General features: G+C 40.1%; 2 protein-coding genes across 7 annotated transcripts in view; one reads left to right on the top strand and one right to left on the bottom strand.

Annotated features, from left to right (window-relative positions):
• entpd3 (ectonucleoside triphosphate diphosphohydrolase 3) overlaps positions 1-1562 on the top strand; it is a 29215-nt gene extending 27653 nt beyond the window's left edge. The window contains exon 11 of the mRNA XM_058647109.1: positions 131-1562. Coding sequence (XP_058503092.1) covers positions 131-319 — 189 coding nt within the window. The 3' untranslated portion in view covers positions 320-1562. The remainder of the gene's footprint in view (positions 1-130) is intronic.
• Positions 1563-3507: 1945 nt separating this feature from the next.
• LOC131470984 (RNA-binding motif, single-stranded-interacting protein 3-like) overlaps positions 3508-15162 on the bottom strand; it is a 148382-nt gene continuing 136727 nt past the window's right edge. For 4 of the 6 annotated variants that reach the window (XM_058647110.1, XM_058647115.1, XM_058647113.1 and 1 more), the window contains 6 exons: positions 14455-14551; positions 12608-12658; positions 7782-7898; positions 7485-7571; positions 6393-6517; positions 3508-4190 (listed from right to left, as the gene is read on the bottom strand). In XM_058647110.1, coding sequence (XP_058503093.1) covers positions 4187-4190; positions 6393-6517; positions 7485-7571; positions 7782-7898; positions 12608-12658; positions 14455-14551 — 481 coding nt within the window. In that variant the 3' untranslated portion in view covers positions 3508-4186. Of the gene's footprint in view, positions 4191-6388; positions 6518-7484; positions 7572-7781; positions 7899-12607; positions 12659-14454; positions 14552-15162 lie in introns of those variants that run through there. The other 2 variants (XM_058647111.1, XM_058647116.1) reach the window with 1 other exon arrangement.

The raw sequence follows: 15162 nt of genomic DNA, 5'->3' as shown, positions 1-15162 counted from the left end.
GTTTTGTTTCGTTTTTTGACTGGAATGGTCTCAACATGCAAAGATGATGCATTAGTTGACTGGCAGCATGTACGGACACTGAAAATCCCTCTCTCCTCTCCTCTCCTCTCCTCTCCTCTCCTCTCCTCAGATTAAGGACACCAGCATAGGTTGGAGTGTGGGCTACATGTTGAGTATGTCCAACATGATCCCGTCTGACGTGAAGTACATCACCCCCATGGCGAATCCCGTCTTCGCCGGCCTCATCTTTCTATTTTCGGCGCTGACCATTGTAACTTTTATCATAGTTTCCATCATTCTCATTCGCACCTGCTACTGAGAGAGTAAGTGACAGAGCGGAGCAATCTGCCACAGAAAGCCTCGAGGACTTGCATAATCCTGTAAGTAACTGGAGAGTGTTACAGTTCCCAACAAATGTTTCTCCTTCAAGCCTGAGCCATTTTTAAAAAAAAGGTCTGTTTATTTTTAACCTCAGGGAAAGTTACAGAGTGACAGGTTCCTTTTTTACGTTCAGTTGTCATGCGGCCCCTTTTTTTTTTTTTTTTAAGGTCTATAATGTTGTTTTCCAGGTGGGAGGCTGAAACAGTGGCTGCCCATTTGTACACATTATGACGAAAAAGCACCCGGATATGTCCCTGTGCATATTCTTATTGTGCAACCTCAGAATTGTGTAACGCTGGAATGAGATTTTATACAGGTAGTGTACGTGAGCCTGCAGGTGTGGTCCACTCAGGCAGAAGCATGATGAAACTCCTCAGCTGACAATGATGTTTGTCCTTTTCTGTCCATATAATTGCACTGAATGCATGTGTTGGACTTACAGCAGCAGTTTCTCTTTTCATTCAAAAATTCAAATCTATTAAAAAGAATTAAATGTGGCGTTGGTGGATAATTATTATTAATTTATTACCAACAATTCACACAGCCTACTAGAACACCTAAGCCTCAAAATGTCCGTCTGGACTTTTGTTGCTTATTTTAACCATAAAAGGGCCAGAAAATGTCCTGTGAGTAAGTGCTTTTGTCCAGAATAACATCCATTATCTGGCAGTTATTCACAATTTACTGCATGTTAAAATAGTGTATTAACAATTTAAAATGAAGAAGAAAAGCAAGAGGTTTTATTTAAAAAACAACAACACTGTAGTTGTACATGAACACCAGATGTTGTGTGTTGAATTTGAAATTTGAAACAGTGTGAAACATATTTAAAAAAAAAATTAGTTTGAGTTTTTGTCTCAATGTCCAAAAACGGGCCAAAAAATTTAAACTATTTACAGGCGTTATTTTCCAACTCTTTCTTCTCTGGTGACAGAGACGCCGATTTGCCGGCTTCCAGCGCAGGTGAAATTACCGTAATAAAGCACATTTTTTCCGATAGCACAGACTGTCGCGCAATTGCGTTAATGCAAAGTGCGCTTGCGCAAATGTGTCGTCTACACTCGGTGTTAAGGGGCTGATCTATATTTCGTATGTATGTCTCTGCTTTTCATGAACTATTTCATGAAAAGCAAAACCTAGTGTGATCAAAATAAAAATTAAATAAAAAACAAAAACTGGGATCCTGATGGTGAAGGTGCCGGATTATTGTGTGACTGATGTTGTGTTTGCATTGAAGAGCATTCTCGTATTTTAATAATCCTCCCTTTATATCATATATGACAAAGATATCTACTAACTGTGTGTTTTTGTTGGCTGTTGCGTCACCTCTCCATTGTAAATACCTGAGCTCAGCATGTCATATAACACAACACTTAAATCACGGCTGGCTGCTTTAATTCCAATGTATTACTGTATTACTAGCAGAGGAGCTCTTTAAGTGTTTGAATATAATTATATTACATCTGTAAACTAAGCAACTGTAAAATCTCCTGTGACAACTGTAGCTCTTTTTCTTGCAACCGTGTGCAACAGTGCACTCTAGTGGCACGGTACTGCAGTGCACCTGCCTTACAAAACCAAGATGAGTATTAATGGTTCAGATCTCTTTTTTTTTTTTTTTTTATTGAAAGAATTGTCTAAAAAGAAAAACCGGAAAAAAAAAGAAAAAGAAAAGAGACATTTGAAACTACAGCAATAAACCACTGGATCTACAGACACTCTCAGAATCACAATTTGAAAGACATGGGAGGCATGTGACCAAGCAAATAAAAAAATAGCATCATCAAAGTTATGTCTGTTGCATCTTCTTTTACACACCTGTACAAAAACGTCTCATAAATATTACTTTTGTCCTCTCTTTCCTGTCTCTCGCTCTCCCTCTTTGTCACCTTTCAATCATTTACTTTCCAACAGAGGTTTGTGTCTGCATGATTTTGGTTGAACCTTTTGTTTGAGTGTTTAGGATGTGACCTCAGTCTTCTTCTTCTTCTTCTTCGCTCATCACTGACCATCTTGTCCAGTACAAACTTCCACACGCACCCAACATGAATCCACCTCAGTCCCCAATACTGACACGTATTTAGCAGCTCACATATCATAACCAGTTCTCAAAAACAAAACAAAAAAGACAAAATAAGATATTTTTTTAGGAGAATATACATAAGCTGAAGTGATTTCATTCAATAGAACAATAGAAATGCCCTTACAGACGTCTTACAGATTTCATCGCCACGCTCACATCTTGAATGGCTTTTATGGTATGGCGAGACAGTGGCGCCAAAAAAAACAGCTTGTTGTGTGAACTGAGACTTTTGACTTTAGGGAGTTAGTTCGGGGAAGTCGTCATAACGAGTTATAGCAGCAGGAGTCGCCTGAGGACGGTGTAGTGACAAAAGACTACACGCCAATATCCGCAATATCCTTTCCACTAAAAATGTACTACATCAACTTATTCTTGCTAATATACACCCGCTTCCTTGTGTCTCCATACCACAGCGTGTTTGGTCTCTTTACACGTGACACAGCGTCCCTTCGCTTCACGGCGTCGCCACGCTTTTTGATCGCGTGACACGACAGATCGAGGCGTCTGCGTGTTGAAACACTCCGACAGCATGAAAAGCAAAGAAAAAAGGAAAAAACATGTTTCAGAGATGAAAAAAATAAAGAGAAAGCAACATGAGGAAGATTTCTTCACTATTTAGTTTCTTCATCTTTGGTATAAAAATGCCACCTGTGTGGGCTGCGTGTGTTCAACAGCTAAGAAAGACATGAGCAACTGTCAACAGATTTCTCTAAAACTATTGCTTTCTGCACATTTAAAAATCCTAGCGTGTTTTTTTTTCTTCTACTTTTTGTCAAAACCTTTTTTTTTTTCTTTTTGCTTTCTTGCAGTGAGACAAGAAAAGCAGGTAAAGCAAAAAAAAAAAAGAAAAAGAATCTCTGGAAAGTAAAAAGACAAGAATGCAAAAGAAAAACATGAATATTTATCCCATAAAATAAACTCAGAGAGCAGTGGATTGACCCCTTCCACAGGTCGGATTAAAGATTTGTTTTTTTCCCTCCTATCAACCAACACCAGCTGCACTGCACCACATAATTTAAAATCATCTTCATACAAATACGACCTTTTTTTTTTTTTTTTTTTTTTAATCCTGTACAGATAGCTTAGTAGATTTCAAGGCTCTCTTTTTTATTTAATAATAATTCAACACTATGGAAATATTTTTCCCCAGTCTGAGAAAATTAAGGCAATAAAGATTTACGAAAAAACATTGAATTTCTAGAAAACTACTCAAATAATAAAAAGAATGAAAAATAATGTAGCTTAATATTAAAGGAAGACAATCTGTTTTTTTCCCTCTAGACTTTGCTTCCTTTTTTTTTTGTCATAAAAAAGTCTGAAAATCTACCTGCACATTCAAATGTTCTTTTTTTCTCTGTACAGCTTGTTGGTTGAGTTTGTCTGATCTTTTTTTTTTTTCCTTTGGAGGCAAAGTCCAGCCTCATGGAGAGAAATGATGTACTCACAGTTGCAGACAGAGTTTGATTTCATTGTCTTCAAGTTCGAGCAAAACCATCATTTCTTGGCTGAATCAGGTAAAAAACATTGATTTTTTTTTTCTCTCCCCTTCATTTTGTCTTTTATTCGGTGCTTGTGCGCACACAGAAGAAGTTTCCTCCCGTCAGTGTTGTCCATCAGCTCTTTTTTCTTTGTCTCTTATTTCATTTTGATTCTCTCTGGGTCTCCGGCGCTTTGGTGCAGTCATTCTACCGGCAGCGCAGCTGTGATTCCCACCAAACCTTTTTATCTAAACAGACAGAAAAACAAGTCAGTAAAACACACACACACACACACACACACAGACCAACAAAAACACAACCCTCTTATTGGAAGAACTCTGGACTGTTTTAGTGTTTAAATAGTGTCCACAACATTCGTCGTTCACCGACTATGTGCAAAGGAAAACAGGTTATCTCGGCAGAGGCAGAGAAACAAGACAGACACAAGGAGAGAGCGATTATGTGACACAAACATAAATGATGGTTTAGCACTTAGTCTGTACTGTATAGAGGTGTCTGGAGGACAATAAAGAAAAAGAAGCATTTAATCAATTAGAACTAATTGCACAACAAAAAAACAAGCGTTAATGAAATTGGTTTGAAACTGTTATTTGTGGCCACACTTGTTGTTTATCGCCCATTAAATATCAAGTGAGAATAAATGAATAGAATTTGAAATCCTAATGTCTAAACAGTCTTGCACTGCCCTCTGCGCTCTGACCTGCTGCAGCCACATATGCATCTGCGGCTTCTTAGTTGTTCCTAAAGCTCAGAGGGGATCAGGGCTTTCGCACTGGTTTTCCTTTGCATTTCAGACAGTGAGAGTCGGCACTTATGTCTTTTTATGTGTTTGTTTTATTTAGATTCTACTGTACATATACAGTATATATACTGTGTGTAAATGTTGTTTGATCATCAGGTGAGATGACCAATGACGGAACCTCCAGAGTCAGTGAGGACTGAAGTTGAAAGATTTTTTTGAGGACAGCTCAGATCTAAGAAGAACTGAGCCTGACATCTGAACAGTGAGGCATCATCGCAGATGATATAGTTCTGATACAAATAGTTAGTAAGCCTTGAGATAGACTATCAGGGAGGGAACCTTGAAAGGCGCCTTGTTTGTGTCTTATCGTACGTAACCTAACCCTGATTTATTGATGTATTATTGATTGACTGGACAGAGATTGCAAATTGGCCTTGGCCAGAAATCTTACATGACAAAGTAACTCATAAATAAATAAATAAAGTGATACACTGTCTGTAAATGCAGTAATGCTAGATGGGACGGTGCTGTGGTGCTAAACGCTGTTCCCTCGAAGCACGAAAGTTGTTGGCTCAGGAGTCTGTGTGGAGTTTGCATGAATGTGACTGGTTTTTTTTGTCTTTAAATGTTGGTAATGTTGTGACTGACTGGCAACCTGCCGCCAGATACTGACAGCAGATACTTTTCCTCAGAGCTGGTGTTGTGTCATGTCCTCATAAGCGCCACTGTGTGACAAACACAAGAGAAACCAGATGAATAGTATTTTCTTCATTGTTTTGGACGCTGTGAAAACTCCGTCCCGAGGAGAACAGCAATCAGAGTAAAGTGTAAGCAAGACTTACAAGACACTAATACACACGACAGTGGGAGTGTTTGCTGGCCTTTTCTTCTCTGTTTCAGGCTTGGGGAGGCGGGGTCGTCATTAAGGTGACAAGCCACACCTGGACCATGACACCACATGAGTTTAAGACGCCTTCTTTCCCCGTTCAGCTTGGCTCTCTCACACACACACACACACACCATCAGTGTGGCTGTCTGTTAGTTTTGTTTTTGGTAAATAAATAATTGTTTTTGCACTAGACCTTGTCTCCTCTCCCTATTTTTTCTTGCAGCCTGTGAGACAAATATATGGCTGTAACAATGTACATAATATAAATGTGGACTGTCATGTTTCTTTCACCATTAAACTGTGCAGATTCAGCTTTAACATCATCATCATCATCGTCTTTATACAGAACTCTGTACAGCAGAGGTTTCAAACTGGCAGCCCCCCTCAGTCGATGTCTTGTGGCCCTACACTTACTTTAAAGTTATATTTTCACAATAATTATAATAATATATAATAATGTGCCTTTATCACATTGTCAAATTCAACATTTAATTGTATATTAGTTTGCCTATAGTGTTTTAATTACAATTGTCTTCATGTTATTATTAATTCAATGTGTTTTGTTTAATTTTCAGATTGATTTTTGTGTCATGAATATGTTCTTTTTGGTGAGCTATAAATCAAAACAAACACTTTTACTTTGAAATGGTGCGCAATAGCATCCTGGATATTTTTCATTTGCAACATCATGATGGATCATCAAGATATAATCTTTTTTCACTTTCAGCCTAAATGCTCAGCGGCCCCCAGGTCATAAGAGTTTGAAATGGATCATAACAAACACAGTATTGTACTCACTTGGACTGCTGGTAAGAGTAGGGTGCAGCATGATCTACTGTATTTTCCACTGATAAAGGCTGCTGCCCGCTGGCTTCCTGCGAGGAGGGGACGGCTGTCTGAGGAGACGTGTCTGTCACCACGCCCTGACGCCAAAAACACAGTCACAGAACTGAGTCAAACTATCTTCATTTAGCAGTAATTAACCGAGAAAATCCAAACAGATTTACCAAAGACAAAAACATACTCAGTAATGATTAAAAGTGAGTGTGTGACAAATTCACTTTCATTTCTGACGCTCATTTAAATAAACAAAAAAAAAAATTGGCAATTGAAAATGAGAGTGTATGAGTGTAACTGACTTCCACAGAGCCACAGTGTGATTCTGATATGATCAACCTGAAAACCTCAGCGGCAACGCTGACACCAAACTTATTAGTTTTCATTTCATAACGGCAGAGCCACTCTGAGTGACAGCTATAATATGTGTTTATTAATCTGAGAACCATCAAGTGTGAGAATTGCTGTAAATAATAAGAGTTTGAACATATTGAAGCCAACACTCTTAATTAACCCTGGGAATAACAACACTCAACTCCTTTTATGGACATCCTGGGGTTGTGTGTTTATAGGTCACATATTCAGGCTTTAAAAAGTTTGTTTTTTTGTGTTGTTGAGTCAAAGTAATGATTCATTTTACATCGCAGAAGTCACAAAAATAGACCATTTTTATTTTTATTTTTGTTCATAAAAACCAGCCAAGTGAACTTTGAACTGTGACTTGTTTCCAAATTTCACAAATTCCACAAATTCAATCAATTTTGTTCAAGTGTGTATGTAAAGTTGGTGTCTATAAGTTCTAAGTTATGCTGAAAGAAAGGACATAAGACACTCTATATTGTACATTCTTATGGCCTCTATATGTTCATTTTAACATAGTGATAGTGAAAAAGCAGCCTAAATGCTCTGTGTTCTACGGGTTAAGTACATGTATGTGGTGCAGGTGTGACTAAAATGCTTTCAACCCCCATAAAGCTTTTTAATACAAAGAGAATAGACTACAGTATAAAGTCGGTGTATATAAAGTCAGTAAATAGTTTTGTTTGTATTTACTTCTACTGTGATGGCAGAAGCAGGCACTGCAGTGTACTGGGGAATGTAGGTTCCTTGCATAGATGCAGCCGCTGCAGCAGGCATGTACTGCAGAGAAGAGGGACAAACATTATTACATGACACATTTGGGCCTGAGGTCCATCACATATTTCAGACTTTCAGACAAACAGGAAAGGCTATTTGATTAAAAACATGACCGCTAACCCCGGGTGTCTCTTTTGTCTAATTATATTGACCTTGTAATGCAAAGGGTTAGGGTTATGAAGGGGAAGAAGGTTTAGTGTCAGGTCGACTCACGGTGCCTGTAGTGCCGAGAGACAGGTGGTTCATCTGCTGGGCCAGAGGAGCCATAACACTGGAGGGATGAAGAGACAAACTGGGCTCTATAGCTGTAGCTGGAGTGATGACAGCGCCCTGGAGTCAGAAAGAAAACACACATGACCGACTTTGTTTTGTTGTACAAACTCAGCGCACAAACCATTATCATCTGAGCAGAGAATCTTAACAAAAAGAGTGTCAAAGTCACTCTATAAATGAGATAGAACTGAATACAGTTAAAGATTTAGTGACATCTCATGGTGAGACTGTAGACTATGACAAATCTCCTTCACGCCTCCCTTTTACAAAATCTTTTGGTGGACTTTTGGTCGTTCTCGCTGCTATAGGAACATGGCAGTGCAAGATGGCGGACAAGTACAAATAAAAGGCTTCATCTAGGACTACAAAAACAAACTTTTTTTATTTGAAACCTTAGTGCATAATGCCTAGTGAAATAATGCACAACTCCTTATATGGACATCCTGGGGGTGTGTGTTTGTAGGTCACATCATCAGGCTTTTTTCATCCTCGTATGTGTTGCTGAGTCAAAGATATGTGACATTTTATACTGCATATTTCTTTTTAAAAACTGGGAGTAGCAGCAATTGTGCAGAAGTCTCAAAACAAACTTGTTTTTATTTTATTTTTGTTCCTAAAAATAAGCCAACAAACTTTAACTGTGACGTTTTTCCAAATGTCACAAATCCTTTTTTGATTCTAAAAAAATTGGAATACTTTTTGCTCAGGCGTGTTTATACAGTTGATGAAAGCGGTGAAAAATATTGCTTCATCAGATTGCTTATAGGTTGTGCTGAAAATGGATATAAATCACTTTCTTAAAGCCTCTGTATATTATGTTTTAATATAGTAATGGAAAAGAGCAGTGTTCTAAGGATTATAGAAATGATACACATATGCAAACAAATTTCAGTATAAGCTCCAGTGTATTATGCTATTTTTTTTTTACTGTATACCTCTAAATGACACACTTATAAAACATGCAGCGAGAGGAGGAAGTTCTTCAAACCCTGCTGAGTTTCACGACTTGGAGTTTGGACTTTGTACCCGACAGTGCAGCCACTCAACCGGCTTGAAAGGCTTGTTAAAACATGCTTCTGAGCGGAGCAGAACGGATTTTTACTGTAAATCTCCACTTTGTGAGGAGCTCTGATGCGGCCTAACACCTTCATGCTCTGAGCTCCACCTTTTTCAGTGCAGCTCTGCTACAGACTACTGATGCCGTGTGCTGAGGTGTCTGGTAAGCGTCTCCGCCGCGGTAAACACCATTCATTTATGATCGCTGTCTGACTACAACTCCCATGAGCACAGACGGCACGAGTGGATTTGTTTGCATTGCTTGCTCCAGAACGCAGTCAGCACTCGAGTGTTGACGCAGGATGTTAAAAGAACATTTAGGTGTTTAAGGCGCCAGCTCAGGTGGATGGCAGTTGTCTTAACAGTTGTGTTTGTAAGGCTTCAGAAGGAAGCTCCCAATAAAACAACACACACACACACACACACACACACAGAGGCATTCCTCTCCAAGGCACATTCAATCTGTCAGAAAAGTTCGTAGGTACAAAACTGTACGTGAAGATCCTTACATCTGCAGGTGGCACCCACGTAAACACACACACACACACAGACACACACGCAGTACTGACAGAACAGTTGTGAGTGCTCTTCCTCCTGACTGCTGTCTTTATAGGGAAGAACACAGCAGTAAGACTGTCATAAACACTCTGTCAACACTGTCCTCAACATCACAAGTGAATGAGTGGCACGCTTTCCAGCAAACAAACACAAGCACACATACTCCTAACTGCATTAAACACACATGCACAGATACATCGACAAATCCACTCAAAACTGCACAAACCTTTGGCTCGGCCAGGTGGATTCAGCCGTCAGAATCCAGTTAATACCCAAGCTATTCATCCCTGTACATAATTCATTCTCTGGTTTAATTATTTCACATTCTTCCCTGCTCTTTCTCTCACAGCAGGCCTCCATGAAGGCAGAGAGACGTATAAAGCAAAAAGGAACTCAGGAAGACTAATTACTTTGTCGGATTTATAGCTGTACCAAGTGCTACACTTGTCTTTTCATCAACACCGTCACTACATATGGTAGAGAGAGAATACACTGATACTGCCAGGTATCGGAGACAGTAAAATTTAAGAAAGAAAAAGACAAGATCTGTTTCAACTTTGAACTGCCTCTTTTTTTCAGTAGACAAAGAAGAGCGCTGCAGGCATCACGCAGCAAGACACATGGTACTGCTGATAATGATGCCTGCTTAAGACAAAAAAAACAAACAGAAACACCAACTGCTGCTGGTGTGACGGTTAGCTGTTTGTTCCCTTGCAGGTGGCGAGCTCTGACAGGCTTGACAGGCTTGTATTAACGCCACAGAAAAGATTTCCCCGAATATTTTCTTCACCACACAAAAATACACAGGAACTTACAGGACTATAAAGTAAAGAAAAAAAAGGGCGGCTAATGCTGGACTCTAACTCTAACCATACACCCGCATGCATGCACAGGTGGTACTTTTGCAAACACTGCAGTGTGTATTGTGCAACATTTGCCGCCTCAGATATGTATGGAACTGTGTTTTCTTTCTCTGTGTCCGTCTTTGTTTTTGTAAAAATGGGTTAACCGTGGCAGTTAACTCAGGAAGAGCTGGAATCACAATTCTTTGGATGTCTCATTAAAGCCCTCCTCAATAAACCGCCATCCTTGTCTGTCTTGCCATGCATGGTTTGGGTAATGCATTCATTTCCTGGGGATTTGTGAGTTATTATGCACAAAGCTGTCCTCTCACTAATTAAGATGTAAAGACAGGGAATTAAAGTAATCTGGGCATTCCACTAAGGATCAGAAACACAGAAACACACAGCCGTGAAGCCACTCCACTGTGTGTGTATAGGTGTGTCTGAATTACGTTGTGTCTGTGTGTAAATATTGTTGTCTGCGTACGTACGCGTATTCCCGAGGAATAAAGAGAACAGCACTTAGCACTGCGCTTTTTTTCTTCCATGCTAAACCTTTTAATTAGGGTGAAAATGTGTGTCTGTGCGTCTCTGCGAGTGTGTGAATTTGCGAGCTACACACACACACACACACACACACACACACATACAGCAACCTGACATATTTGGCACCGTGAGCATGAATCTGTAGTTGTATGTTGACCGAGTGATTAGCAGAAATGTACAAGCGTGCATCACTTTAAATGTGTAAATGAGTTCACATCATTAATCAAAGTCAACAGTCATTAACTACGAGTGAAGAAGCCTCCGCTGCCATAGGAACAGAATCATGCCACTGTGTCTCTCCCAGTCTCCCTCCCTCCCTGACGCAGCTTTAATATGCCAAACTCCTCGAAATACATCCACAAGCTCTGGCCTTTGTTGTCTAACTGGGATTTTGTCTAAGCAGGGACAAGGTTTGGGAACAGACAGACGCAGAGGCCAGGCTTGCTTTTGGAGGAGTTGTTTTCATTTCTTTGTTCTCAATTTTTCTTTTTCCCTTCGCCTGCCTCTCCCTGTCAAACTGCAGATGCTTTGTTCATGTTTTTCTTTCTCCAATTCCTCCTTCTCTCCTCTTTTAGCTCTCTCTCCCTCTCTCTCGGTCCAAGGAAGTCATATCAAGTGGCCTGCCAAATCATTTGATAGGACCTTTGATCCAAAACACATTTACAGAAGGGTATTATCACAGACATAATTTTTAATCGGACATGACAACGGACTGTTTTTAGCGGTTGGCAGGCAGACACCAGGAAGGCAGATAGAATGAGAGAATGACAAAGAGGAGGAGAAACAGAATTTGGATCTACTTCAACCATTGTTTTGGGGCAGCTTCACTTCCTTCCGATTCTCTCAAGCTATCACTATGTTAAAATGCAGTTTCAACAGCATAAAACTGTCTTCAGTTGTTAGCATGGGTAAAAATGAGAGTAAAATCTGTCTTGACTATAAAGCCTTTTATGAGAGATGATGACGTTATTGTCTTTTAAAAAAAGAAATACTGATTTTGCAGTAATACGCTGCAATGTTAATCCTGTAATTAAAACACCCTGGATGAGAGAGTGTGACAGGTCCAGACAATGCAGTGTGTCTGAAAGCTTCTGTCGGGTATGATGGCGGAGATCACTTCATAGTGAATATCTCATTACTGTCACCTCTACATCTGGAATTTTCCTATCAGTGACATACATTTTTAAAAGGGAGGCCATTTTGAGAACAGCTTTGCAATGAAAACTTGTGTGCATCAAACCCAAGTTTCACTGGAAGAGATTATTGACACTTTTGGTAGTGTGTGTTGGCCCTGTGAAGGACTGGCAACCTGTCCATGGTGTTCACCACCTTTCGCCCTGGCTGGAATTGGCTCCAGAGGTCCTGTGACCCTCATGTGGATGTTATGTTACTAAAAAGTTGGACAAATGTGACACTAGGTTTGATTGGCATTATAGCAAAACCTGCGGACAACCTACAAATATAAAATAACCTTGGACATTAGTGTCCAAGTGATTTTTGTGTGTGCATTTTCCTTACTGCTCTGCATATGCAGGTTCATTTCAGACCAGCAGGGAGCAGCCTTTTATAATGGATGTCAGTGTCAGCTCTGCTCAGCTCTTCCATAGCTTTCAGGAGGTTATTCACAGGCTGATTCAGCAGAGAAGGACTCAGATGCAGAGTTACAGCTTCCACCCATCTGTCCTTGGTTTGACTCTCATATCGAAACACTGTGACCAATTAAATGCAAATATAGTGAGTATCATAGCTTGTTCAAAAACTTACTGTCGGTTGCATAACATACTGCTGATGTGGCATCCAAGATGTACTTTGGACCTGAGAAGAGAAGAGAAGAGAAGAGAAGAGAAGAGAAGAGAAGAGAAGAGAAGAGAAGAGAAGAGAAGAGAAGAGAAGAGAAGAGAAGAGAAGAAGTGGTGACAATATGCTCAGTGGTGATGAAGGAAAGAGGACAGAGAGAGCGGAGATAGAAAGGATGATTAAAACAAAGTAATTAAAAAGAGAGGGTGGGCATAAGCAGAGGGGAGGTCATGAAGATGAGAGGAAAGGGCAAGATCAAAAAAAGATCGTTATAAGTGTGTAAGGAATTGAGGAACATAAGGAACAACAATCGTAAGACAAGATGACAGGAAGCGAGTGGAAATGAAAAATAAAACCAGGAGGGGAAAGAAAATGAATCATTAGCTCAAGTCTTTACAAGCCCATTTCAGAGCCACAGTCCCCGTGTGACAGTGCGTCTTAAAAAATATTACAGTGGTAACTGGGTGTCCACTATACTCTATGTTATGTTGTAATTGTAAGAGGATATGAAGACCACAGAGAGCAATACAGTCCAATAATTACTTCTCAGAGGCAGTTTCGTCATCAAAGACTGTCTCGGCCACAAATCACTACTTTCATCTCCTACAGACACCCACTGTCAGTGTCCTAGTCTACGATGAGGACACACCAGTCCCCAGAGGCCCCCCTTTTCACATGCAAGGTGTCATAATAACAACAAGTAATAACATGGGTGTATGTTCAGTTACCTGTCTGTCTACTGGGAGTTAAAGTAACGCACATTCTTAGTCTAATAAGGCCAAAGCATTAGAAAAGCAGGGTTGAGTTGTGTCTCGGTGTAACTCAGCACTGCAGAAGGTGTGTCTTTGCATTTGTGCAGTGCTTTGTGCCTGAAAGAAAATCCAATGGGGGGGAGGAGGACTGCTACTTATTCTGAAGTCTGTGTGCCCTATTCATAGCACACGGTCTAAAGTGCAAGGCGCAAATGCATTAGGGCGCGTCCAACGTAATCTATCCACTAAGTGGGTGCAGAGGAGAAGGGTGCAAAGAGGTTGTATTTATTTTTTATTGTCTGAATTGTTTGTAGGTGTATTTTTGGCACAACATCAATAAAGCAAATCCGAGTTTTGCATGTAACAGCCAGGAGCACATGATTCTCTGCTGAGGAGATGGATCTGCTCAAAGGTGAACCCTTCATAGAGGGACAGGTGCATGGTCCTTGGCCAGTGGACCCTCAGCTACAACTCCATTAGACTGGAGAGGTTAAGGAATTGCACTGATGTGCGCATACATTTGCATTTGAGTGCTGGTGGTGAAAATGACAACGGTGCCACTTGGAAACTGGCAACGACATTTGCGCTGCGCACTGGGTGTAAGACAGAGTCCTACTGTATGTGTTTGACAAACTGAGGATCACGTACTGAGTCACCTTGTCAGAACCAACGTTACATGACAGCCTTTGTGTACTTGTGTGTGGAAGATAGGATGTGACACACTTGAACAGAAAGATCTTTAAACTAGAAACACTGGAAACATGGCTGCACTTTCTTTATAATTTTTGTGCGACTTCCTTGCTCAAATCTGTCTTTCTTCTGCTTCAGTCTGTCCAGATTGTTGAGAAGACTGCATGCAAGCAGGCAGGTCGGTTAGTGACAGACAGGAACAGAAGCCAATCGTTCCTTGCATATGGGAAGAAATTGTTTTCTTTAACTTTTTTTTTTTTGACAGCTATCCGGACGTGAAAGGAACAAACAATCAATGGCATTTTTGAAAAGGCTCCTTCAAGCGCCCAAGTCTAGACCTTAACCAGAAGACCTGAGAAAGGGTTCACCCACCTGATATGTGGAGACAGGAGAGGCAGCAATGAAGGGTGTGATTGATGTCTGTGCAATCATCCGGTTGGTGGAGATGCTATACGGTGAAGAGTAGAAGCTGTGGAAGGAGACAAGAAAGAGGTGTTTTTTTTATTTTTTTATTCCATATTGTTCATTTCACCAAATGCATGGTAATTGAGTTAAAGTGATTATTAGGTATGACAAAAGACAGCACTATATTGACACAAATGTCAATATCAGTGAAGAGACTTGTCTGCACACTTTCACCTTTAGCTCTTCAAACATAACCACATGCCTTTTGTGCTTCTTTGTTTAAACCACCCAGTGTACTTTCAAGACACCACTGAGAAAATGGTTGAGACATCAAGGCTGTCTTGGAAACAACAAATGTTGCAGCTTCACTCTGTGCCACACTATCAAAGACGTTTTAGAATGAGACTTGACACTGCACCGTGCTGCTCACATCATGTTATGAGGGAGTCTGTTCTGCTGCTGTGCATAATAATGAATTATCACTTTAATGCACGAGTGGGTGAAACATTTCATGTATTACCTTTTATGTTCCCGTTTATGCATATTCCATTTTTCGAGGGAAAAAACACCGCGTCTTTAATATGTGCATTTTGTTCTCTGTTTACTTCACTTGCTATACCTTTGTTTGTCCTTCTGATTTTTTGCACTTCTATCTTTTTCTTTTTCCATTTCACC

Source organism: Solea solea, chromosome 13 (assembly GCF_958295425.1).
Source record: "Solea solea chromosome 13, fSolSol10.1, whole genome shotgun sequence".
NCBI classification, from domain to species: Eukaryota; Metazoa; Chordata; class Actinopteri; order Pleuronectiformes; family Soleidae; genus Solea; species Solea solea.
The sequence above is the reverse complement of the archived record's forward strand: the minus strand, read 5'-3'. Positions and strand labels throughout refer to the sequence as shown.